Below are 25,694 nucleotides of genomic sequence, written 5' to 3' on the forward strand. Positions count from 1 at the left end.
TTTCTTTTTTTTTTTTTTTTTTTTTTTTTTTTTAAGCAGCGAATTTTGGGGCTGCCTCTGTTGTGACTAAACCCCCGTGAGCGGGGACTCCAGCAGCCTCTGGAGCTCACAGCCCGCGAAGAGGGTCCCGGGGACACCCCCGAGCCCGTGCCCCACCCCCAGGCCAGAAGAGCCCCCCAACCCCGGCGATGAGGTGACCTGCCATGGGAAGCCATGCCATGCAGACGTGATGGGACACCCCGCCCCGAGCACACAGCGTCACCCTTCCATCCTTCCTTCCATCCTTCCTTCCTTCCCCTCGGGGACCCCCAACCCGCCCCCCAACCCTTTCGGGGAGATGCCCAGAGCCCCCCCCGCGCTGTGCTCGGGGCGGGGGGCGCGGCGGGCGCGGGACGGGCACTAACATGGCACTGCTGGCGGTGGCGGAGGTCATGGCCGCGCTGGACACCACGCCGCACTTGGTGCATTTCAGCAGCAGGCTGCCGCACGGGGGGGGCTTGGAGCTACGAGCCCAGCGCCCCCCCGGCGCCCCGCGGCCAGGACCGGGCCACGCGGGGGGGATGCAGGCGCGGGGAGAGGGGAGGGAGCAAGGCAGGACGGCGGGGAGAGGGCGGGGGGGATGGACAGATGGATGGACAGATGGATGGAGGGATGGATGGACGGACACAGGCACACAGGCAAGAAGCAAATGGGAGGAGGAGAAGAAAGAGAGAGAAAGAGAGCGTCAGGTTAGTCGAGGGTGGCAGCTGTTAATGGCGAGGGGGGGTGGCCAAGCGGCAGGGGAGGGGGCGGGCACGGAGGGGGGGCTGCGGCCTGCGGACCCCCCTTCCCCGAGGGAAGGAGCGGGGGTGGCTGCCCCCCAAATTCTGCCCCGTCCAGCAGCCCCCAACAAGGGGCTGTGCTCACCCCGGGCTTGGCCCCCGCCGCCCACGGATGCGGTGAAATCTGCCCCACCCCGAGCCCGCTGCCGGGGCACCCCCGTGCCCAGCCCCCGGCAGGGTGTGGGGGTCGGGGGGCGGCCCCGGGGACCCCCCCGTGGGGCACAGGGCACTTACCCAGCTCGCTGCTTTTTGGACTTATCTGAAATGCCGTCGCGGGACATGAGCTTGTTGAAGACGATGATGCCCACCAGCATGTTCACCTGTGAGAGGGTGGGCTCAGCGCTGGCACGGAGCCCCCTGCCCGCGGCAGCAGCTGCCACGAGCCCCCCCCAGGGTGGGTTTTGGGGGGTCCAGGGCTCTCAGGGGCAGCTCACCAGCACGATGACAGCAGCGGGTCCCACGAAGGCGTAGAGCAGACCGCCCTCCAGCGAGAGCCAGCAGCTGCAGGGGACCGAGGGTGGCGTGTCAGGGGACAGCCCTGTGGCCGTGCCCTGCTCCCAGGCAGCCCGCAGCAGCCGCCGTGCCCCTCCCTGTGTCCCCTGTCCCCACGTACTAGCTGGCTGTCCCGTAGCCTTTGGTCCGCGTGAAGCCAACGGAGACGGCGACCACGAGGGCTGGCAACCCTGGAGAGGGGACACGGGGCTGGAGCAGCTGGAGGAAGGTGGCACTGTCCCCCCCTGTGCCAGCCCCAGGGGTGGGGACGGCGATGGAGCTCCTCTGACAGCTCCCCACAGCTGAGACACCCGGGTCTGCTCTCCTCCGCTGTGCCTCAGTTTCCCCTCTGATGAGCCTGGGGGGTACCAGGATGGGTGAGGGGTGCCCGCTCCCACCCAGGCCGGGCTCTTACCCCATCCCAGGCACAGGAAGCGCTTCCTGACCAGGCGTGTCCGGATCCGGCCGATCACCGCCAGGTAGGACTGCCAGGCCTCGGTCAGCACCCAGCAGAAGGACGAGAGGAAGAAGAAGTGGAGGAAGGCGGCGGTCATGGTGCACACGCCCTGCGGGGTGGGGACACGGGGACAGCAGTGTTGGCACCGTGGCGGTTAAACCCAGCGAGGTTTGTGTCAGAGCCAGGGGCGGGCGCGGGGGATTTAATCCCAGGATCGAGTTAATCCAAATCCAATCTGCTGCTGCGAGCCAGCAGGGGAGCCGGCGAGTGGCCTGGCACCCCAGGGAGGGTGGCAGGGTGGTGGCAGGGTGGTGGCACCCACCTTGCTGAGCATCTGGGACTGGCCCACGAGGATGAGGATGTTGGACGCCAGGATGGAGACGCAGAAGTTGAGCAGGATGATGGAGCGCTCCGACTTGATGAACCTGTGGCAGGAGTGACATGGGGCCAGCCTGTCCCTGTCCCCTGTCCCTCCCTGTCCCTGTCCCATGTCCCATGTCCCATGTCCCTGTCCCATGTCCCATGTCCCTGTCCCTGTCCCATGCTGCCACAGGGTGGGGACAGTCCCAGGCCTCTTCTCCCACCCAGTTTTTCCGTTCCCACCAATCCCGTTGATGTTGAGCCCTCCCCGGTGCCGTGTCCCCCTTTGTCACCCCCTCCCCACAGGGCCCCACGCCCCAGGTGCCCCCCAGGTGCCCAGGTGCCCTGGGGTCACCTCCAGAAGGCGGCGTAGATCACCAGCAGGGTCAGCAGGGCCATGCAGGACACGGCGCAGCCGATCATCAGCGGCACCGACGGCGTCCCCGAGGGGTCCATGGCCTGGGGGGACACCCGGGGACTGGCTGAGCTCAGCCCCTTCCCCACTGCTCCCTGCCAGCCCCCTGTCCCCTCTGGGCCCTCCACCCCCGGGTGCCAGAAGGGGTCGGTGGCAGCGGTGGCACAGCCAAAGGGGACTCCGTGCCAACGGGGGATGCGGGCGGAATAGCAATGGGGTGCCCCCTCCCCTGCTGGCACACAGCAGTGCCCTGTATTGAGCTCTAGGGACCGTGGAAGCCCCTGCTCACACAAACCCACCCTGCTGGGGGTGCTGGGGGGTGCTGGGACCCCTCCTCTGGCTGCTGGGGACACCCCCACCCTGCAGCGCCCGCCTCATCCCAGTAGGAAACGCTCCGTGCCCACCCCCGCCCCGCCTCGGGAGAACCCCGCCCAGCCCGGGGGTCACCCCCCACCCACCTCCCGTGTCCCCAGCAGGCTGGTGGCTGTCCCCACCCTGTGCCCTACCAGGTCTCTGGGCAGCTGGGCGAGCACGGCGAAGGTGGCGAGCTGGCGGCACTGGCATTTGGTGTGCGCCGGGAGGGTCTCCAGGGTTTGGCAGCTCTCCGTGTCCCAGTTTCCCAAGCCAGCATCCCTGATTAATGGGAAGGGAGCGAGGGAGAGCAATTTGAAATGATCAAACACACGCAGCCCCTCGCGCCTCTCCGGAGTTAACCCCTTCCTGGCCTTGCCCGGTGGGTGGCACGCAGGGGGCACTGCCAGGGGACACCCCGAGTTTGGGGAGGGGGTGAAGCCATCCCTGCCCCGGGCTGATCCAGCAGAAAAGCTCCAGGTTTAATCATCCCACAGAGACTTGGGGGGGAGAAACACGAGATAGGGGTGGGGCAGTGCCAGGACAAGCAGGAACAGCCCCAAGAGCCCCCTGGCACCTGTGTCCCCCCCCAGGGGGGTGATGATTCCCTCTCTCCATGAGGTCCTCTCCCACCATGGGGATCCCCCATTATAGGACCCCTCTGCCATGGGGACCCCTCCTGCCCTTGGGGACCCTTCTGTCATGGGGACTCTCTTGTTAGAAGGATCCGTCCCCCATGGGGACCCCTCCTTTTATGGGGACCCACCCCCTTGGGGACGCTCCTGCTTCCTGTCACAGGGACCCCTCCTGCCAGGGGACCTCCCCAGTGAGGGAGCAGAGAGTGGGGTGGTACTGCCATGCCCAGGGGGGCAGCCACAGCTCCCAGCACATCAGGAAAACCGGGAACTGGGTCTGTGGGACAGCTGGGGACTGTCCCTGGGCTGGGCTGAGCCCTGCCACGCTCATCACAGCCAACACCTCCCCCCCGGTTTGGGGGATGAACTGGAACCAGTGACCCCAAACTCCCGTGGCTACCTGGGCAGGGGGCTGGCAGTGCCCTCCCGCAGCCCGCAGCGCTGCCCGCCCCCCTTCCTGCCCTACTTTCCCTCATTCCTGCCAGCGCTAACAAATCACATCTGGCAGCCTGGCGCGGGCGGCCCCGCGGCTCCGGGGCCGCATCGATCCCGTGGGAGCTCCGTTCACCCGTGCCAGTGGGGCCGGGGTGTGGGAAGGGATGGTCCTGGCTGCTCGTCCCTGCTCCCATCCCTGCTCCATCCCAGCTCTCCCATCCCTGTTCCCATCCCTGTTCCCCCATCCCTGCTCCCATCCCTGCTCCATCCCAGCTCTCCCATCCCTGTTCCCATCCCTGCTTTCTGTCCCGTCCCTGCTTTATGTCCCTGTTCCCATCCCTGTTCCCCCGTCCTTGCTCCAATCCCTGTTCCTGTCCCCATTCCCCCATCCCTGTTCCCATCCCTGTTCCTCATCCCTGTTTCCATCCTGTTCCTTGTCCCTGTCCCCATTCCCATTCCCCCATCCCTGTCCCCATCCCCATTCCCCCATCCCTGTCCCCATTCCTATCCCCATTCCCCTCCCCATCCCTGTCCCCATCCCTGTTCCCCCATTCCCATTCCCCCATTCCTGTACCCATCCCTGTTCCCCCATCCCTGCTTCAATTCCTGTTCCTGTCCCCATTCCCTCATCCCTGTCCCCATTCCTGTCCCCATTCCCGTTCTCCCATCCCTGTCCCCCCATCCCTGCTCCAATCCCTGTTCTTGTCCCCGCCCCTGTTCCCATCCCTGCTCCGCCATCCCTGCTCCAATCCCTGTTCTTGTCCCCATTCCCCCATCCTTGTCCCCATCCCTGTCCCCATTCCCCTCCCTCCCTCCCAGCAGCCCCCCAGCACTGCCAGCCCCGCCCTGTCACCAGAGTGTCCCAGTGTCCCCGTGCCCCTCACTCACGTCCTCGAGTAGTCCCAGGTGACACACTGCGGGTGGGACGTGCCCTGCGGACACAGGGACAGGTTAGAGCTCCCCCTGCCCTGTCCCCTCCCCACGAGCAGATGTGGCCCTTGGGGACATTCCCGGAGTGTCCCAGGGGTGGCATCTCCCCACCGTGGGCACAGGGACCATGCCACAAACTGGGAACTGCTGGTCCCTGCCCAGCTCAGTGCCTGCAGGTGACAGGGACACACATGGCACAGTGGGGACACAGTGATGGGACAGCAGGGTGGCACATGGATGGCGTGGGAGGGGAAGGGGACACTCATGGTGGTGATGAAGGAACTCGTTGATGACACTGGAGGGTTGATGATGAGGAAGGACAATGCCACAGGAGGGGACAGTCATGATGACAATGAGGGACAAGGGACACTTGTGTGGATGACACAGAGGGGGACACTCACAATGACATGGGAGAGGGACACTGATGATGAGGGCCACAAGCTGATGTGGCAGGGGGGACACGAGGAGGGGGACACTGATGACATTGGAGGGGGACACTTAGGTTGATGTCATGGGAGGAGACACACTGGTGGGAAAGGACATTCACGGTGACCCAGGAGAGGGACACACTGGTGACATGGGAGAGGGACACTCACACGGGTGACATGGGAAGGGGGCATGGTGGCATGAGAGGGAACATTCCCGGTGCCAGGGGAGGGGACACTCACGTTGATGATGTGGGAAGGGACATTCCCGGTGCCAGGGGAGGGGACACTCACGTTGATGATGTGGGACAGCTCCACCAGCACGAGCGGCTCCGCGGGCCGGGTGGGCGGGCGCACCGTCACCGTCAGCACCTTAGAGGTGACGGCCAGGGGGCTCCTGCGGGAAGGGACACGGGCTGTGACAGGCCGGGGGACAGCAGGGGACACCGCGGGCGGTGCCACTCACCTGGGCGGGGGCAGGATGAGCCCCAGCGTGCGGTACAGCACCGCCCCGATGACAAAGTGCGACGACTCCTCGGCTTCTGCAGAGAGAGCCACAGGCTCGGTGACACCCGGGAGGGGACACGCAGGGCACACACGAGCGTGCCAGATGTGCGCCCAGATGTGTGCTGGCCCCAGAGGTCACCCGCACGTGCCCGGGGTGCAGGTCACGTGTGTGTGAATTGGGAGCCAGGTCTGCAGCAGGTGTGCGCTCATGGACACCTCCAGATGTGCACGCTCACGTGTGTACACACCTGCACGCGCCCAGATGTGCGGGCTCACACACCTGTGCACTTCCAGATGTTCACGTTCACACCTGGGTCCACACCTGCACGCGCCCAGATGTGCACACCTCCAGATGTGCAAGCACCCAGCTGTGCGCTGCCCCAGACGTGCAGGAGCATTCAGGCAGACGCATGCCCACCTCCAGATGTGCCCACAGCTGGGCACTCCTGCTCACCTGCCGAGGCGAGGCTCAGCACCTCCCTGGGGATGAAGAGCTTGTCCTCGGAGCTGCGGGCCCAGTCCTTCATCCCCCGCCGGCCCTTCATGGGGAAGTTGATGTCGCTGGACACGGCGGACACGGGCTCCCGCTGGATGCTGGTCACTGGCAGGGGACACGGGTGTCACCTCCCCGCTCCTGTGTCCCCTCAGGCCCCCGTGCCCGCCCTGCCACTCACCCAGGTTGTCGGTGACAATGAGGGAGCTCTGGAAAGCCTTCAGCGCGTTCCCAACCAGGTGGATGAAGTCCTCCACCACCTTCATCAGGTGCACGGAGCCGGGAGAGACCTGCGGGAGACGGGAGCAGCTCCGGAACCTCCGGGATGCGTCACCGCGGTGGGGACACCCCCGTTGGTGGGGACACCCCGGCTGCCACCACCGCGCCCCCCGTGCCACCCACCTGCTGGGCGTCCTCCCACTTGTCGCGGTTCTCGGCGTCCACCATGTAGCTCACCACCTGGAAGAAGCGCTGCGGGGACGGGGCTCAGCGGGGCTGGGGACGGGCCGGGCCACCCGCCGCCACCTCCCCGGGGAGGGGACCCTGGCCGTCCCCCTGCCCGCTACCTGCACGTCCTCGGAGGACGGGATGTAGGTGGCCCTCTTGAAGGTGTCGGTGACGTTGCGCAGGATGTCCACGGAGAAGAGCAGGTCCCCGCTGTAGTAGGTCTTGCGGGCCATGAGCTCCAGCAGGCTCCGCACCACCTGGGACATGCCCTCCCCTGCCAGCACCCGCTGGCCCTTCGCCAGGTGCTCCCGCAGCTGGGACACGGGGGGACAGCGGTGTCACTCTGCTGCCACCGCCCCCCAGCAGTGCTGCGTGTCCCTTATTGTCCCCAGAGCCCGGGGGACGCGGCAGAGTTAATTGAGGCAGCTGCAGGACGCGCGGGTTGAGGGAGTCCATGGGGGTTTGGGGACATCCAGGGTGGTCTGGGGACATTCACAGGAGTTTGGGGACATCCATGGGGTCTGGGGTCATCCTCCACATCCCCAAAGCCCCTTCCCAAACACGTGGGAACGCAATGCAAACATGCCAGCTCAAGCTCAAGGATTGGGATATTTTTCCAAGCCCACAGAGGTCTGTGGGGGGGTGGTCACAGGAGTCTGGGGACATCCAGGGAGGTCTGGGGACATCCATGGGGTCAGGGGGCATCCTCTCCTTCCCAAAAGCCTCTTTCCATACACACAGGAGCACAACTCCAACCAGAACCCCGCTCCAGCTCTGGGATGGGATCCCTCTGCCCACCCCACAGGGGAATCCATGGGGATCTGAGGGAGCCTTCCCATCCCAAGAGCCATTTCCCACGGACACAGCCTGGGTGGGATCCCCTTTCCCAGCCCGCCCAGAGATCCCTGCCTCAGTTTCCCCATGCCAGAGATGCTCTTGGAGTGCCAGGGATGGGACAGAGCCCCAGGGACAGGGACAGGGGACAGAAGGGGCCGTGCCAGAGCGGGCACCTACTGAGAGATGCAAGTATCTGTACTCGTGGGAGACGCAGCGGGCGAAGCTGGGCACACCCCAATAGGCGACCCCATGGGGGCTCAGCAGGCACCGGCGGCTGGCAGTCCCTGTGGCGGAGATTTGGGATTGGGGCTGGCACTGCCATCCCTTCCTGGCACCCCGATGCCACCCACAGCCCCTGCGCAGCTCCAGGGCCAGGGGATTTAGGGGTGCTTGACCCCAATGTCACCCACCAGCCCCTGCCCTGCTCCAGGTGTCTTGATCCCAGTGCCACCCCCGTCCCTGGGGCTTTGGGGTGTCTCAACCCAAATGCCACCCACGCCCCCTACCCTGCTCCATGCCAGAGGGGTTTGGGCCACTTGTCCTTCATGCCACCCGCTGCCCCTGGAGTTTGGGGTGCTCAACCCCAATACCACCCACCACCCCTTGCCCTGTGCCAGCCCTGGGGACGTCTGGGGTCACCTGTGGCGTTGGGGGGACACTTGTTGTAGATGATCTCCCCGGCAGCCGTCTTCTTCCAGGTCATCAGCATCACGTACTCGTCCTTGCACATCTCGTGGTAGGCTGGGGGGGAAGGGGGGATCAGCACGGCCCAGATGTGGGGTGAGGGGCGCCGGGGGGTGGGGGGTACCCCGTACCTGGGCACTTCTTCTCGTTGCAGGTCTTCACCTCCTCGCCGGTGCCCTCGCAGGGGTAGCCCTGCATGCCCGTGCCCTCGCACATGCGGAAGCGCCGCTGCCAGCCGGTGTCGCAGGTCTTGGAGCAGAGGCTCCAGTGGTTCCAAGGACCCCACTTGCTGTCTGCTGTGGGGATGGGGACACTGTGGACACCTGGCTCTGCGCACGGAGAGTGGCACCCGCGGGGACGGGCATGGGGCACCGCCGGCGCTGCCCCACGCGCTGTGAGCCGAAATCCCGCGGGGTGTGAAATGCATGGATCAGTGATTTAAATCTCTTTTAGGGCAGACTGGCATCCTGCTGCAGATGCCCATCCTGCTGCAGATGCCCCTCATTCCCTGCCACCATCCATGGGCACCATGGCACAGCCACCGCCTCCCTCCGCGGCTGCCACCGGTGCCACCACTTCTCCCACAAAACAAGGAGCGGCTCAAAGGACAGGATGAGGACCCCGTGGTCCATCCTCTGCCCGGTGTCCCCATGCCCAGCGCCGTGCACACGTGAGATCTCCCTCGTGCTTGTACGCCCAAAGCACGGCGGGACCCGCCGCCACCTGGCACCGACGGGTCCCCAGCGCCACCCAGGATGAGCACAGTGCCAACCCCCATCTCCTCCAGCTGAAACACGCCCGGTGATCCCTGGCATCACCCTCAGGCTCCCCGCAGTGGAGGGGGCCGCCAGCACCCCGGGTGTCACCGGCGGTGACACCGCGTGGGCGCGGCGGCGGGGCCGTGCTGGGTGCCGCGCCCCGACGCGCGGCCGTCCCCCCGCTCCCCCCCAGCGCGCGGGGCCTTACTGGGACAGGTGGGGTTGGAGCACTCCCGGGCGTCGGCGTGGGCCCCGCGGCACTCGGCCCAGCCGTGGGCCGAGACGCTGCACCTGCGCGTCCGCTGCTGGGTGCCGTTGGCACAGGTGACGGAGCAGCGGCTCCAGGCGCCCCACTCCAGCCACTGCCCTTCCACTGCGGGGACAAGGAGAGCGGCGTCAGCTCCCACGGCACCGCGGCCGCTCGGCCGCGCGGCCCCGGCTCGGGCTCGCCGGGCAACGGGTCCAACCTACGGGTGTACGGCTCGTCCTGTGCCAGGCTGGACAGGCGGTGCTGGGAGGGGGGATTGGCACTGGGAGTGGCCCCTCCACCGGTGGGACACAAGGGACACGCTCAGGGTGGGGACCCTGGTGTTGCTTGCGTGGAATTTAAGAGTTTCTGGCACCCTTGGTATTGCTTCCAACCAAACCCAGCGTCTGTGGCATCGGTCCTGCCAAATCCAGCAGCTTTGGCATTGCTTTCCACCAAATCCAGCAGCCCTGGCATCACTTCGAACCAAACCCAGAATCCCTGCCATCGCTTCTGGCCAATGCAGCATCCCTGGCATTGCTTTTTACCAAATCCAGCATCCCTTTCATCAGTCCTGTCAAATCCAGCATCCCTGGCATTGCTTTTTAACAAATCCAGCATCCCTGGCACTTCTTCCAACCAAATCCAGCATCCCTGTCATCAGTTGTGCCAAATCCAGCATCCCTGGCATCACTTCCAACCAAATCCAGAATCCCTGGCATCATTCCCTGCCACGCTCAAGACTCCAGCAGCATCTCCACAGGACTGCCGTGGCCAAAGCTCTGTGCCATGGGTGCCACATCCCTGTCAGAGCTGCTGCAGGAGCAGCTCCTTCCTGCTCTGAAGTCCCTGCCAGCTGCCCCACGTCACACATGGGAACAACATCTAAGACATGGCATCCCTGCCCATCACTGCAGAAACCCCACAGCCACCACCGCGGCCACTCCTGGCACACAGGAGGAAGGGACAGCTGTGGCACTGCCACCTGTGTGCACACAGACCCTGCAGCCGACCCCCTTTGCCACCTCCCTGTACCCCACAATGTCCCTGTGCCACCCCAGTGCCAGGCACAGCAGAGGGGTAGGGATGAAGCCGCCTCCTCTGTGGTCCTCAGGCTGGACCCTGCTCATGCTGGGGTCGTGAGACCCTGGCACAGCCAACGGCACTGAATTTCCACTTGGATCTCCAGCGGGGACAGGACGGTGCACCGAGTGTCACAGCACCCCTGTGTGCCAGCTGCCCATGGCGGTGTCACCCGTCCCTCGTGGCACCAGGAGCTCTGGCGCTCAGCTGGCGCCGTCCCCTGGCATTCCCGGCGGGAAGAAGGAGCTGGGGAGGGGGAGGTACTGACCCGGGCAGGTCGCGATACTGCAGGGCTTGGCCTGCAGCCCGGGGCCCTCGCAGGCCTTCCCTCCGCGCCGCGAGGCCGCGCAGCGCCGCGTCCTGGTCCTGGCCCCTCGCCCGCAGGTCACCGAGCACAGGCTCCACGGGGACCACTCCTCCCACGCGCCGGGAGCTGCAACACAGCACAGCCCAGGCCTCCAGCCTCCCAGGGGTCCCGGCACCCAGGGGTCCCGGCTTGGCAGCCCCCTCGTGCCCCGCCCAGGGCTCAGCCGGGCACAGTGCCCAGCACTGCCTGTCCTGTTGTTATCCCAAATCCCTGAGCTGGCAGCGGTGCCGCTGCCACCCCTGCACTGCACCAGTGTCCCTTTTGGGGTGCTGGCACTGGCGGCGCACGTCCCCCCAAAGCCACACACGGGTCACCCCGCTCCCTGTCAGCACACGGAGCACAATCTGCCCCTCACACCCACGGGAGCTCAGCGCTCCAGGAAGGGATCAGGGGCCATCCCAAAGAATGCTCCTCCTTGAGCTCCGATGTCCTCGGGGTGCCAGGACAGGGCTGCACCCCTCGGTATGGACACTGCTTGTGAAAATCCCTTGAAACACCCCAGATTCAGACGGGGCAGTGTGGCTGCCACTGTGGCACCCTGAGGTCCCTCCTGTGTCCCACATGAGACACACGGACACCACCACGGACAGACAGGAGATCCTCGGCCTCCTGCTGTCACCTGCCTTGAGGCACTGAGCAGCTCAGGCCTCTCCTGCCCCATGTCAGGGAGATCCCCTCGGAATGCCAGGCTCCAAATCTCCCAGGCTCCAGCACAAAGCCTTGGGGACATCCAGGAGGAGCCCACAGTTCACCAGGAGAGAGGATGGGAAGGAGTCCCCGAGGCAAATCCCCAGCAGCAGCACCGCTGAGAGGGCACAGGGTGCAGGGCACCCGCTCCAGACACCTCCCCAAGAGACACTCCAGAGGATGGAGGGATGCCAACAGCACTCGGAGCATCAGGGTGGGCACCACAACCATGCCAAGCCACCCTTCTCATCCACCACAGCACCTCGAGGAGCCCCCAGAAACATCCCAGCAACGCATTCTCTCTGTCCCCACCCGCCCGCTCAGCCCTGCTGGGAGCCGGCAGCGCAGCGCCGCGGTGTCCCCGCTGTCCCCGCTGTCCCCGCTGTCCCCGCTGTCCCCGCTGTCCCCGTACCTGGGCAGGTGGCGGTGTTGTTGCAGGTGCGGGTCTCCCGGAGCAGCCCGCTGCACAGCGTCCCGTACGGAGAGGAGACGCAGGAGCGCGTCCGCACCTGGGAGCCCTGGCCGCACGTCAGGGAGCACACGCTCCACTGCGACCACTCCTCCGCCGCAGGGTCCCCTGGGGGTGACAGGGATCTGAGAGCCCGCGGGGGACAGGGGACGTGCCACCAAGGGGCAGGGAGGCGGGTGGGTGGCACCGCGGAGCGCGGGGGTGAGGATGGGGTGGGGTGGGTGACAGGGTGGCACTGAGGGTGTCAGTGAGGTGAGGCCTGGGATGGAGGTGGGGAAGGGATTGGGGCACGGGATGGCAGCTGGTGTGAGGGGCAGGACCTGTCCTGGGAGGGGCTGGCAGCGCAGGCAGGGCGGGCAGGGTGGGCAGTGGGCAGCAGGGACAGGGCGGGCAGGGCAGAGTGGGCAGGGTGAGCGGGGTGGGAAGGGTGGGCAGCATGTACAGGGTGCCAAATGCACGGACAATGAGCAGTGGGCAGCACGGACAATGAGCAGTGGGCAGCACGGACAATGAGCAGTGGGCAGCACGGACAATGAGCAGTGGGCAGCACGGACAATGAGCAGTGGGCAGCACGGACAATGAGCAGTGGGCAGCACGGACAATGAGCAGTGGGCAGCACGGACAATGAGCAGTGGGCAGCACGGACAATGAGCAGTGGGCAGCACGGACAATGAGCAGTGGGCAGCACGGACAATGAGCAGTGGGCAGCACGGACAATGAGCAGTGGGCAGCACGGACAATGAGCAGTGGGCAGCACGGACAATGAGCAGTGGGCAGCACGGACAATGAGCAGTGGGCAGCACGGACAATGAGCAGTGGGCAGCACGGACAATGAGCAGTGGGCAGCACGGACAATGAGCAGTGGGCAGCACGGACAATGAGCAGTGGGCAGCACGGACAATGAGCAGTGGGCAGCACGGACAATGAGCAGTGGGCAGCACGGACAATGAGCAGTGGGCAGCACGGACAATGAGCAGTGGGCAGCACGGACAATGAGCAGTGGGCAGCACGGACAATGAGCAGTGGGCAGCACGGACAATGAGCAGTGGGCAGCACGGACAATGAGCAGTGGGCAGCACGGACAATGAGCAGTGGGCAGCACGGACAATGAGCAGTGGGCAGCACGGACAATGAGCAGTGGGCAGCACGGACAATGAGCAGTGGGCAGCACGGACAATGAGCAGTGGGCAGCACGGACAATGAGCAGTGGGCAGCACGGACAATGAGCAGTGGGCAGCACGGACAATGAGCAGTGGGCAGCACGGACAATGAGCAGTGGGCAGCACGGACAGGGTGGGCAGTGGGCAGCACGGACAGGGTGGGCAGCATGGGCAATGAGCAGTGGGCAGCACGGGCAGGGTGGGCAGCACGGACAATGAGCAGTGGGCAGCACGGACAATGAGCAGTGGGCAGCACGGACAATGAGCAGTGGGCAGCACGGACAGGGTGGGCAGTGGGCAGCACGGACAGGGTGGGCAGCATGGGCAATGAGCAGTGGGCAGCACGGGCAGGGTGGGCAGCACGGGCAATGAGCAGTGGGCAGCACGGGCAATGAGCAGTGGGCAGCACGGGCAGCCCTCTGTAGCTCCCTCTCCCCACCCCGTCACACGCTGACATTTACAACAAGCGGCTCTTATTAAGGTTGATGATGTCTCTGAGGCTCTTGGACAGCCCAGCAGCAGAGCCCATCCGTTTAAATTAACCAGGGATAGATGGGGGAGGGCTCCAACGGGGACCATTTGTCCTGGAGACAGGCAGAACACGGGCTCTGTGTCACCAGCGGCGGTGACAACGTGCTGGGGTTGCTCTGCGTCACACGGGGACCCCGAGACTGGACAGGGTCACCGATGGGGTCAGCCAGGAGCTCCCAGTGGGGCAGAAGCCCCGTGAGCAGCCGAGTGTGGCCAGGAATTCTGCACGCCAGGCACACGGAGCAGAGCTGGGGCCCATCCATCTCCTGCTCGCCTCCGAGCCCTCCGACCATAAATCAGGGAGGCTGGGGAGGGGGGAGCAGCACGTTCAAATTACCCAGATGGATTTGCCAAATAAATACATTTGAACGAAACAATTAATAGATTTTTTTTTTTTTTTGCTTTTGCTTTACAACTCTCGGAGGAAAGTGCAGAGGAAAAAATATATAAATGGAGCAAATTAAGGCAGTCCGTGGGCAGGAAGCTAAAGGGACTCGCTCCATCTCTGTCACCCCTGCCCAGGTGCACGAGCCTGGTGTCACCAGTGTCCCCCTGCCTGTTCCTGGTACCTGTCTGGGCCATGTAGACCCCGGGTTCATCTGCTGACCGTGGCCACTGGGTCTTCACCTTCTGGTTCTCCTCGACTGCATTGCCTAGGAGAGAGAAACACCCAAATGAGAGTGGGCAGGGGACAGGGATGGGGCAGGGATGGGGACAGGCCAGCACAGGGCATTTCAGGGGGATACAGGGGTGCCTGGCCCCATGCTGACACCCCTGAGAGCAAGACCTGGTGGAGCATCACTGAGCACAGCCCCAAACGTGTGTCACAGCTACCCCAAAATGTCCCAGGGGTGGCAGCTGGACCCCAGCCCGGGCTGCCACGTCCCTGGAGCAGGCAGGGTGCCCGTGTCCCCACCGTGCCAGGCGGAGGTGCTCTCCCATCCCCACTTATCAGCTCGCTGCAGTGAGGTGGCACAAATTTATGGCTCGGCTCACCAAAAATAACAAGTGATCCATCAAGGGCACTTGGCGTGAAATTAACTGGCATGTGCGGGGTGCGGCGGGGGACGCGGCTGCAGGCGCAGGGGGACACCTCCCTCAGCCTCCCCCACGCCCCGGGCCACCTCCCTGTCCTCCAGAGGGACTCCTGTCCCCAAATCTGGGCTCTGGATTCATCCCCCAGGTGCTCCTGCGGGATGCGCCGTGGGGACAGAGGGACAGCAGCATTGATGCCACCCCAGGGATGTCACCCCCAAAAATGCTGTGGTCACCCCACTGCTGTGACAGCCAGGACAGCAGCCAGGGGTGGCACAAGCACCTGCCAGCCAAACACCGCGGTGTCCCCAAGGGATGGAGGGGAGGTGGCACGGGGACACCTGGCACTGGCAGGGTGCTTTGGGCACATGGTGGCTCCCACTGGGACACAGAGCAGGGACACAGCCCCAGGCAGGGAGCACAGCCTGCTCTGGCACTGGGTGTGCTGCCGAAAATCCCCAAATTCACCGAGTTTTGCCTTAACTCAGGGTAACACTTCGGGGCTCCCCGCTGGCACGCTCAAATCCTGTCCTTGGACATCCCGCTGCAGAATTCCCGGTGGCATGGGAGACACAGGGGGACCTGGGCACACTGAGGGGATGCCCGGGGGGGGTCTGTGGGGCCACTGGGCTGAATCCCCCCCAGGGCCATCCCCCTCTGGGAGCGCCACAGCAGAGTTACACACGGCACAGCAAGAGCCTGGGGAAAACCATAAATCCCGAGGATATACGAGGGCGTTCTCCCTGGCTGTGTTCGACAGAGACACCAAATTCAATTTCCTTCGCAGAGCACTAAATCCTTGCCTGTCACCACCAGGAGGCTGCAGCCAACCCCAGCACGGCACCCCGCCCTGCCCAGGGATCCCCCAGCACCCCAGCACAGCACAGCTGGCGGGGGCAAGGATGGCAGGGGATTTTGGGGACATCAGGGGTGTTCTCTGGGGACCTCAAGGTGAATCCCAAGGCTGGCTGTGTCCCTGTCCCAGCAGCACCTCACTGGGCGTTGGTTTCTCAGCAGGGATGGGTTTGGGATAAGGGAAACCCAAAATTGGAGCTCGACACAGTGGGGTGACCCAGAGACCATCAAAAAGAAGGGGTCACCCTTTTGAGGGTCTTTAGAGGGGGCACACCGCCTGGAGCCTGCAGCAGCGGGGTCGAACACACCCAAAGCCACCCCACAAAACCCCAGCCCAGCCACGTGCCTCCAGGCTCATCCCCGAGCCCCCCTGGCAGAGCCTCCCCGCGGCGGGGATGACGCGGGCGCCGGGCACCCCGGGGTCAGGGCTGTGGGGAGGCGCTGGGCGGGCGCCAGCCCCACGCCGCTGCGGCCGAGCAGCCGCTGAGATCAGCGCTGGGCGCCCGCCAAGCCTCGGCTCACAGGCGCCATTCAGCCCCCCGGCCCTGCGTGCCACCATCCCCCTGAAAGGGGACCATTCTCCGCCCTGGGGGGCTGGGGGGAGGCCAGGTGGGAGCCTGGGACCCCCCCCGGCTGCATGAAGGGCGCTCTGTGAGTGACTCCACGGCTCAGCGCGGTGACACCCAGAGGGGACGGTGGCAGCGGCGTGGCACGAGGGGCGGCCGAGGCAGCGTGTCACCCCCGTGGCACTGGCACGGCAATAACACTGAACCTCCGGGCGCTCCAGCCTTTAATTGAATGTCAAATGTAATTTGGAGAAGGAGCTGGAGTTTGCGCTGCGGCCGCCGCAGCCGGAGAGGCGGAATGTGGCACTGAGCCCTGCCAGCTCTGCAGGGAGCCCCCTGGCCAGTGCCCTGTGCCAGGCTCGGGGGAAATAACCCCACTGAGCCACCCTGGGCATCTGCTGGGTCCCCTGGAGGAGCATCTCGCTTCTCCATCCCATCCTGGATCCCCCTGATCCATCCCATCCTGGATCCTGCTTCACCATCCCATCCTGGATCCTAATTCTCAATCCCATCCTGGATCACAATCCCATCATGGATCCTCCTTTTCCATCCCACCTAGATCCCAATTCCCCATCCCATTCTGCATCACAATTCTCAATCCCGTCATGGATCCCACTTTTACATCTGGTTCTGCATTCCCTTTCTCCATCCCATCATGGATCCCAATTCCCAATCCCGCCCTGGATCCCCCTTCTCCATCCTGGATCCCAATTCCCAATCCCATCCTGGATGCTCCTTCTCCATCCTGGATCCTAATTCCCAATCCCATCCTGGATGTCCCTTCTCCATCCTGGATCCCAATTCCCAATCCCATCCTGGATCCCCCTTCTCCATCGTGGATCCCAATTACCAATCCCATCCTGGATGCTCCTTCTCCATCCTGGATCCTAATTCCCAATCCCATCCTGGATGTCCCTTCTCCATCCTGGATCCCAATTCCCAATCCCGTCCTGGATCCTCCTTCTCCATCGTGGATCCCATTTCCCAATCCCATCCTGGATCCCCTTCTCCATCGTGGATCCCATTTCCCAATCCCATCCTGGATCCCCTTCTCCACAGGCAGCCCCAGCCACCACAGGTGTCACCCTCGGGCACAGGGTCACCCAGGCTGACCTTGGGGCTGGCACCTGACCTTGGGGCTGAGCTCTTAATCGCCCACGGGGAGCGGCGTTTAAAGGGGGGGGAAAAAACCCAAAACGGGGAAAAAAACCCCATAAAATGAAATCAGCTCAAGCAGCTCCCCTCGGGATGAGGCGATTTAGAGCCCTGCAGCTGTAACAGACCGGGGATTTAGTGGGGGATCTGCCCGTAATGACATTTAGCTCCTGAAATAAATGCTAAAGCCCAATGAAATTATCTCTACACCCCCGGCCCGGCCCCGCCACCTAATCTGCCGGATAAAGACCCCACGCAGCCCCGCTGGGGATTGCTCCTGCCCGCGCATCGCCCTGAGGCTGCTGAAGGGAAAACATCTGGCCAGATGTGTCCCCAAATCCCCGCACCGCAGGCACGGGCAGCAGCAGGGCAGGGCAGCCCCGCCGCGCATCCCGGAGCCGGCTGCTTTATCCTCGGCCGTTCCTACAATCCCGGAACGAGCAAATGGCCTCATTCCGCCTGGTTAATAGCCCGGCCGCCGTGCCGTGACATCCTGCCTGGAATAACAAGCGCCCGGGCTGCAGCAGTCAAGGGTAATTTGCCACGGCGAAGGGTCATTTTACCTGCAAATTGTTTGCCGCGTCTCCGCCAGGGCAGAGCGAGCTGGCTCCTGCTCCTGCCCCGTGCCAGGGAGCAGCGAGCGAGGCCAGGGAGCCACGTGGGACGTGCCAGAGCAGCCGTGGCATCAGCCCTGGCAGCGCTGGGGTCACCGTGGTGTTCCCAGGGATGGCTGGGCCGTGGCAAGGGCAGAGCCAGCTGCAGCTCCACGGATTTGAGCTTTGTATGGATCCCCTGCTCCATGCACAGTGTCCCACTGGAAACTTCCAGCCCTAAGGGAGCATGCTCAGGCAGGATTCATCCATCCTGTGGATTCCCTGCTCCATGCCCAGCGCCCAGTTGGCACCATCCTGCCCTGGGAGTGGGCTCAGGCAGGATTCATCCATCCCATGGGTTCCCTGCTCCATGCACCAGCTTTCCTGCTCCATGCAGGGCACCCTCCTGCACCCTCCAGCCCTGCAGAGTGTGCATGGCAAGGGTTCACCCCTGGCATGACTCCTCTGCTCCATGCCCAGCATCCAGCTGGCACCAATCCTACCCCAGCGGTGTGCATGGGTGGGATCCAACCATTGCAGATTCCCTGCCCCATGCCCAGTGCCCCACTGGCACCTCCATGCCCAGGATCCATCCATTGCAGATTTCCTGCCCCACTGGCACATCCAGCCCCAGGATCCATCCACTGCACCATTCCCTGCCCCACTGGCACCTCCATGCCCAGGATCCATCCATTGCAGATTCCCTGCTCCATTCCCAGTGCCCCACTGGCACCTCCATGCCCAGGATCCATCCATTGCAGATTCCCTGCCCCATTCCCAGTTCCCAGCTGGCACATCCCAGTCCCACACAGCTCGCACAAGCAGGATCCACCCACTCCACCATCCCCAACATCCCCATTCCCCGCGGACCACTCACGGGCAGAACCCACCCCTCCCCTGCCCCCCAGCCCCGCACAGGGGGTCCATCCCCGCTCCCCACTCACCGCGCGGCACCTCGGGCAGGTCGAGCTCGTTGGCATTCTCGGAATGCAGCTCGGTGGGGCAGCAGTCGGGCGCGGCGGGCGCCGGGGTGGGCGCGGGGGCCGGGGCGCGGGTGCCGGCGCGCCGGGGGCCCGGAGGGCTCTCGGCCTGGCAGCTGCAGCCGGCGTGGGTGAAGCCGCAGCGGCGGGCACCGGGAGCCTGCAGGCACTCCTCGAGCCAGCGGCACAGCACGCTGCAGGTGAACTGGCTGGAGTTGTTGTTGTTGATGAGCAGCACCTCCACGAAGCGGAATTCCAGCGCTTGCGGCTCCAGCAGCCGCGGCGCCGCCTCGGGCTCGGCCGCCAGGCACAGCTGCACGAAGTTCTTGTCGAAGTGCAGGAAGGTGAAGGGCCCCGCGCCCTCGCACAGCTCCAGCTCGGCTTCCTCGTCTTCCTCGTCCTCCTGCGGCTGCTCGGGGCGCGGGCGGGCGGGCGCGGGGCTGGCCTCGCCCCGCGGGTCGCAGGTGTAGTTGGCCAGGTAGTGGTCGAGCGGCAGCACCATGGGCGAGAAGTGCGTGCAGACCTGCTCCTCCCGGTTGAAGCGGAGGTAGAGCGAGTACTTGGTGGGGTCGGGGTTCTCCAGGGTCCAGGAGCAGCCCGAGGAGATGGTGGGGAACAGGTCCTTGAGGGAGAAGGAGCCGTAGAGGACGCCGGAGGCCAGGGCGGAGCAGGCGCTGGGAGCCGGGTCGAAGCCCCGCGTGAGCCACAGGACAGACGAAATCACAGCCAGTAAGAGGGGACCAGCAGCGGTCATCCTATGGCATTTGCCCTGCAGGCAGACAGATGGACACACGGACAGAGGCTTACCCGGAGCTGTGGGGCTGGGCTGGGGGTCAGCGCCCTGCCCTGAGCCCGGCTGGTGTGAGAGCAGCACCCCATGTGCCCTCCCAGTTCACAACCCCACCTGGTCCCTGTCCCCATCTGCCACCTTACAGGGGACTCCTTGATGTGCCAACGAGTCCCCAGGTTGGGGACAGTGCAGCACAGAGAGAGGACTTCACCCCAAAACCACCAGAGCGTCACCCAGCCCCTCAGATCCCCCCTGCAGTGACCCTCCCACCCTCTGCTCACCCCTGGCCAAGCACAGCCTGGCCGTGGAGCCACCCAACTACTTCAGACAGGGCTACAAAAGCCCTTGGAGCTCATTCTGGTGCCCTGGAGCATGGTGGGGACAGGCTGGCAGCTCGGGGTGACGTGCTGGGGGTGCACGGTGACACCCCAGCAGCGTGGTGTCCCCACATCTGTTCTAAGAGCCAGGCACTGGGTGAGCAGCCACTGCTCAGTACAGATTTCTTGGATGCCTCTCTGGGAATGCAGAGCATCACCACGAACAGCTTTTTAATACCTCATTAATAAAATAATGCACGCCGTGGCCTTATTAAGTGAGCCCGGAGCACGGCTCTACAGAGGCCGAGGCCGCCGTGCACGTGTCAGCAGCACTCAGCCTGTGCCCGGGGCAGCAGTGGCAAAGGGACAGCCCTGGGGACATCAGGGGACGTTCAGGAGGTGGCCACAGGGCCAGATGCCATGGCAGAGGTTGATTCCAAAATCGTTGAGGTCGCCGCTCTCCTCCGCCCAGCCGTGTGCCGGGGATGCCGAGCGCTTGGCACAGCACGGGGATGCTCTTCCTCACCCTCAAACAGCAAATCCTGCTCCCAAAACACCCTCAGACACCAAATCCTGCTCCTCAAACAGCAAATCCTGCTCCCAAAACACCCTCAGACACCAAATCCTGCTCCAAAAACACCCTCAAACACCAAATCCTGCTCCAAAAACACCCTCAAACACCAAATCCTACTCCTCAAACAGTAAATTCTGCTCCCAAAACCCCCTCAAACACCAAATCCTGCTCCCAAACAATCCTCAAACAGCAAATCCGGCTCCCGAGCCACCCTGGCAGAGGCGCTGATATTGGGGCATCCCCCGGCTCGTGGGGAGGGACACTTGGCCGAGCCTGCGCTGGAGCCACTCCGGGGACATTAGAGAGCTAAAAATATCCCGATTCTCATGCAACAGGCTGGCGCTGGCTCCTGCCGCCCCCGGCAGCACGGAGGGGGGCTCGGTGCTGGCATTGCCCCTCCAGGGCACGGGGAGAGGGGCTGGGAGGGAGCCAAGGGGAGCAGACCGGGCTGCATCTCCCCGATGCAAGCAGGGGGATCTGGGGTAAAATAAAACCCCACTTTTCTGGAGTAAAACCCTCCGGTGCCTCTGGGCTCCAGCCAGAGCCCCCAGGAAATGCAACAGGAGAGACCCAAAAGCACCGAATTCCAACTGCAGCCGGAGCGGGGAGCACATCGAGCATCCCCCACCGGTGCTGCTCCAGCGGCCACCAAGGACCCGGGGTCCCCCCGAGAGCCGCAGCCCCCTCCGCTGCTCCCGGAGAGCCGGGAGTGGGGGAGGGAGGAGGAGGAGGAGGGAGAGGAGGAGGAGGTCAGGCAGGGACACGCTGCTGCTCTGCAGCGAGCTCCTGGGGCTCCCGCAGCCTGGCAGGGACACAAGATGGTGCTTGCTTCCCTCGCCCGGCAGCAGCGAGCAGGGACGCTCCGGCAGCACCATCCATCCATCCATCCATCCATCCATCCATCCATCCATCCATCCTCCAGCCATCCCGCCCGCTGCCCTGCCGGCCGCTGGACTGCTCGGGGATGGACACAGCCCACGCCTCACCTCTCCAGGCATGCATGATCCAGCTGCTCTGGGATATGGGGAGCTTCCTCCCGGCCCCAAAAGCTGCCGCCACTGCGGCTGCCCGGAGCCCGGCACCGCACGGAGCCGCGGCCGGGGCTCAACCGGAGCTGCCGGAGCTCGCTCGGCACCAGCCCCGCTCCCCGCAGCGCCCGAGCCGCCGCCGCCGCCGCCGCCGCTGCTGCAGTGAAAATATTTCACCGAGCTGCGAGGGGGCCGAGGAGGTTTTTAACATCTGGGCCACCGAGTCACCGGGCTGGAGCTGCCGGGTGGCACGACCGGGGGTCACCATCACCCCCAGCCGGCAGCGCGGCGGGGACCCCTCGCCCTGCAGCGTCACCGTCTGCGCTCTGGGGCTCGGGGGAGCCTGGCATCACCCCCGCTGCCTCCAAAGCCGCCTCGCTCCGTGCCCGCCAGCGCTGCTGGGTCCCTGGGGGCAGCTGGCGACCACCCAGGGACCCCCCCGCGCCCCGCTGGGGGTGGCTGGTGCTCCCTGGGGACGGCGGTGTCACCCGGAGCACGGCGGGCACAGCCTGGCACGCTCGCCCGCCGCGGGCGCCCGCTCCAGCCTCTTCCATCTGCCTTTGTTCCCGCCCGGGCGCAGGCAAGGGGGTGGGTTTAAAGCTTTAATTAAAGCTTTTAAAGAGCCATCACAGAGCTGGGAAGCGGCCGGGCGGGCGGAAGCGACAGCCCGGGCTGCCCGCTCTCTGAGCGCGGTCTCTCTCCATCACTGGAGATGTTCCCTGCTGGAATATCGCTCCGGGAAGAGCCGGATCCCACCGCGCTCGGCTCTCCCCGGCCACGGCACGGCACTGCTCCCCGCGCATAAACAGGTTGTTTCCCTGAGGATGTTTTGCCTGGATTTTGGCTGGATCCCGCTCCAGCTCCATCATCCCGGCACGGCAGGAGCCCAGATCGTGATCAGGAAAAGCCAGGGACAACCAACCAGTCCCCAAAAAAGTGATAAATGGGCAGCACTGAGGCTCTCGGCATCAATACTCTGAGAAACGATTAATGGCAAAGTAAAGGGGATTTGGGGGTGGAGGGATGTGGGTTTTAACCCAACCGTTCTTTTAACAGGCTGTAGAAAATACAGAATCCATGGGGAAAAAAAGACCCGATCCAGGAAAATTCCTGACATGAATAAGGCTTAGGATAAAGGAATAAAAAGTAAGGAAGGGATGGGGCATCCTGGGTTGTTGATCCAGTGTGGAACAGCCTCTCTTCCCTGCCAAAACAACAGGCTGGCCGTGAGGCTCCATCCCACGGGATGCCATCCCTGCCCACCCAGAGGTGACAGTGACAAAGGCAGCAGCACACCGAGCAATTCCCACCACCCTCCAACCCCCAGGCTCTTCCCTGGCTGTTCAAAGGCACCCGAAGCTGCCCCAAAGCACCTCCATGGGGTGTCCTGAGCCTTCCCAGCACCATTCCTGGGAAAAACTCCTCTGCAATCCCAGCTCCAGCCCGAGCACACGGATCCCTGCAGGGCACACGCGTGTGCACACACAGACACCAGCGACCTCCCAGCTGCCTCCACCCTCTCTGGCACAATTCCCTCAGCGCCCAGGACCACGTTTCCCCTCCCTTCCATGATTCCACGTCTCCCTTCTCCCTCTGGCTCCCCGGCGTGCTGCCACGGCCTCTCCTGGAGCCGGCAGGCTGGCAGCGGTGCCGAGCTGTAATTAATGGTGCTGCTTTGCCAATCCCTGGCGCGGCCTCGCGAGCACTGGCAAGCACAGGCCTCTTTATTTATTTTACTTAACTGCTGTTGGTAAAACTCCACTCCAAAAGCAGGGCCGGGAGACAGCACAGAGGAATCTCCGCCGGGATTAGGGATTTGCTCTGCCAGGGAACGGCGTGTGCTGCCTCCCCCCCCGGCCCTGCGCAGCTGGGGGGTCCCTGGAGGCAAAGCCCCCCTTCAGCTGCAGCAGCCACGGTGCTGCCACGGCCTCTTCCAAGGAGTTTCTTCCACATCCTTAGGATGTGAGTCCCTCTTTTCCATCAGCTCCATTCCATTCTTGGAGCCAGGAAGGCTCCAAAGAGGGGTTCTGAGTTCCAGCGCTGGCAGCAGGACCTGTTCTCACCCCAAAAGGGGATTTTAATGTACCCATCATCTCATCCAGACCCAGCCTCACCACGAGCCTCCGGGGTGCTCCAGGGAGGAGAAGGGGCCTGGCTCCTTCCTGCTCTTGGAGGCCATCAAGAAGGAACAGACAGGAGCAGCACAGGGGGACACGATGGCCCTTGTGAGCAGCGGGGAGCCGTAGAGCTTCTGACATTTGGCAACCCAGCCAGGTGGCCCCGAGCCATCCCCATCCCCATTAGAGGACGGGCCCGTGGTAGGAAGGGAGTTTGTAGGGCCTCAGTCCAAATTCCCATGGAGAAGCGTTGAGGCATCACAGCAGCGCGGGGCTGGAGCGGGGCTGGAGCATCATCTTCCTCCAGGAAATGGGGAGTCCATCCTGCAGCTCCCATCCCATCTGAAAATCCCCATGGCATGTGGGGATGTGGCAGCAATGGGCACACCCTGGCTGGTGGAAATCCCATTAATCCCACGGCAGTGAGCAGGAGCTTGGTGCCAGGGCAGAGCTCTCCAGCAGCGGCAAGAGCCGAGCACCTCCAGTGCCATCTCCAGCATGGCAAGGAGCGACTCCAGGCAGAAGATTCCACTGCCAAAGGTCCTTGGAGGTGTTGAGAAGAACCAGAAGGAGCTGGGAAGAGCTGGCAGCGTGTCCCAGCCAGCGCTGGAGCCCCTCTGCCATGCGGCTCCCAGTTGGAAAGCGAGCGCCCGCTGTGCCCGCTCCGTGTCCGTTTTCTCTCCAGCACAGCCCGAATTTGTAGGATCCTGGCTCCTTGGATCAAAGCAGGGGCTGGTGACAAGGCTTGACAGGCAACTGGGCAGGCCTGGGAGAGGAGCTGCTGCCAGGCTCCGTGCTCTGGCACAGCGGGGCTGGCACTGCCACACAGCCAGCCCCACATCCACTGCCACCGTGCCATCACCAAGGAGCCCTGCTGGGAACGGGGAGCAGACCCTCCCCGCTGAGGGCGGCCAGAGAGCAGCCAGGTGACGGTGACGGTGACAGTGACAACAGCTGCGCCACCCCGCTCCTCCCCGTGTGAGCCCACGGAGCCGGGTGCCTCCCCATGACCCCCCTCAGCTCAGCCACGGCCTTCAAAGGAGGGACAAACGTGTCCCCAAGCGCTGGGACCAATCCCGGTGGCACAGCTCAGAGCCGGCCCCGTGCCACCGGCTCCACGTGCGCCCCGCACGGAACCCGGGCCAGGCGTTCTGCCACAGCCCGGCCACCCCGGGGCCAGCTCCCCGCGTCACCGGCGGCCCCGGCTGCCAGGCGGCAGCCAGCACAGCCGGCAGTGCCATGACCTAGAAAAGGGAAGGGCTGCTCGCACGCCGCGCTGCCGCCGGTCCCCCCGCGCCGGCTGCGCAAAAACCTCCCCGTCCTCAACAAGTGACCGGCGCGGGGACACGCGGGAGGCACGCCTGGCACCGCTCCGTGCCACCACCCCCAGGGCTCGCAGGTGCCCCCCCAAAGCCCCGGCTGCCACCTGCCTGCCGCACGTGCCCGCGGGGGCACACGCTGGGTGCCCACGCGTGCCCTCCCGCACGCCCACGGGCCCCCGGGTGCCGTGGCACGGCGGAGCCCCGCAGCCCCCCACGCTGGCACTAAACAAAGCCCCAGCACGCAGGGGAGGGCTGAGAACCCACCCACGAGCCCACCCACCACCGGGGGGCTTCGCCCACGCGTGCCGAGTCCCCAGGGCCCTGCCCAAGGGGTGACAACGCGAGGTGACCAAGCCCGCCGGGCACCCACGCTCGCCAGGCTGGCACCATCCACACGTGTGCCCACAGCGGGGATGGCAGCAGGGAGCCCTGCACCCACCCGTGGCCTTGCTGTGTGACACACCGCGGTGCCACACGTGTGCCCAGGAACACACATGTGCCCGCGGACACGCGTGCAGCCCCTCCGCCGTGGGGCTGCCGGAGCCGGGCACTGTTTAAAGGGAAGAACTGGCACCCCGCGGGAGGAAACGGCGCCTCGCGGGGGGCACAAGGGTCCTGAGGGGCAGCGGGACCCCCGGGGAAGCGGCGGCGCCGAGGGGAGAACCGGCAGAGGGGGGAGAAGCGGCAACCACCGGGGAGGGGGCACCGGCAGAGCGGGAGGAGGGGATCGGGAGCCCCGGGAGAGGGGGGCACCGGCGGCCCCGCGGGAAG

The 25,694-nt window shown here is 64.8% G+C and overlaps 1 protein-coding gene across 9 annotated transcripts in view; it reads right to left on the bottom strand.

Moving 5' to 3' along the window:
• The window catches only part of ADGRB2 (adhesion G protein-coupled receptor B2), a 60,237-nt gene that overhangs the window by 3,417 nt on the left and 31,126 nt on the right, over positions 1–25,694 (bottom strand). For 2 of the 9 annotated variants that reach the window (XM_039733834.1, XM_039733832.1), the window contains exons 2-24: positions 18,740–19,544; positions 14,161–14,244; positions 11,844–12,008; positions 10,646–10,810; positions 9,256–9,420; positions 8,421–8,585; positions 8,245–8,346; positions 7,783–7,889; positions 6,888–7,082; positions 6,724–6,792; positions 6,503–6,611; positions 6,283–6,429; positions 5,788–5,863; positions 5,616–5,718; positions 4,855–4,898; positions 3,052–3,178; positions 2,486–2,589; positions 2,093–2,195; positions 1,729–1,879; positions 1,435–1,504; positions 1,256–1,322; positions 1,056–1,141; positions 405–503 (exon numbers count right to left, since the gene is read on the bottom strand). In XM_039733834.1, the coding sequence (XP_039589768.1) occupies positions 405–503; positions 1,056–1,141; positions 1,256–1,322; positions 1,435–1,504; positions 1,729–1,879; positions 2,093–2,195; positions 2,486–2,589; positions 3,052–3,178; positions 4,855–4,898; positions 5,616–5,718; positions 5,788–5,863; positions 6,283–6,429; positions 6,503–6,611; positions 6,724–6,792; positions 6,888–7,082; positions 7,783–7,889; positions 8,245–8,346; positions 8,421–8,585; positions 9,256–9,420; positions 10,646–10,810; positions 11,844–12,008; positions 14,161–14,244; positions 18,740–19,529 (3,293 nt within the window). In that variant the 5' untranslated portion in view covers positions 19,530–19,544. Of the gene's footprint in view, positions 1–404; positions 504–1,055; positions 1,142–1,255; positions 1,323–1,434; positions 1,505–1,728; positions 1,880–2,092; positions 2,196–2,485; positions 2,590–3,051; positions 3,179–4,854; positions 4,899–5,615; positions 5,719–5,787; positions 5,864–6,282; positions 6,430–6,502; positions 6,612–6,723; positions 6,793–6,887; positions 7,083–7,782; positions 7,890–8,244; positions 8,347–8,420; positions 8,586–9,255; positions 9,421–10,645; positions 10,811–11,843; positions 12,009–14,160; positions 14,245–18,739; positions 19,545–21,442; positions 21,493–23,226; positions 25,055–25,694 lie in introns of those variants that run through there. The other 7 variants (XM_039733833.1, XM_039733831.1, XM_039733830.1 and 4 more) reach the window with 7 other exon arrangements.

The sequence above is a fragment of the Passer montanus genome, unplaced genomic scaffold (assembly GCF_014805655.1).
Source record: "Passer montanus isolate IOZ18808 unplaced genomic scaffold, ASM1480565v1 scaffold89, whole genome shotgun sequence".
NCBI lineage: Eukaryota > Metazoa > Chordata > Aves > Passeriformes > Passeridae > Passer > Passer montanus.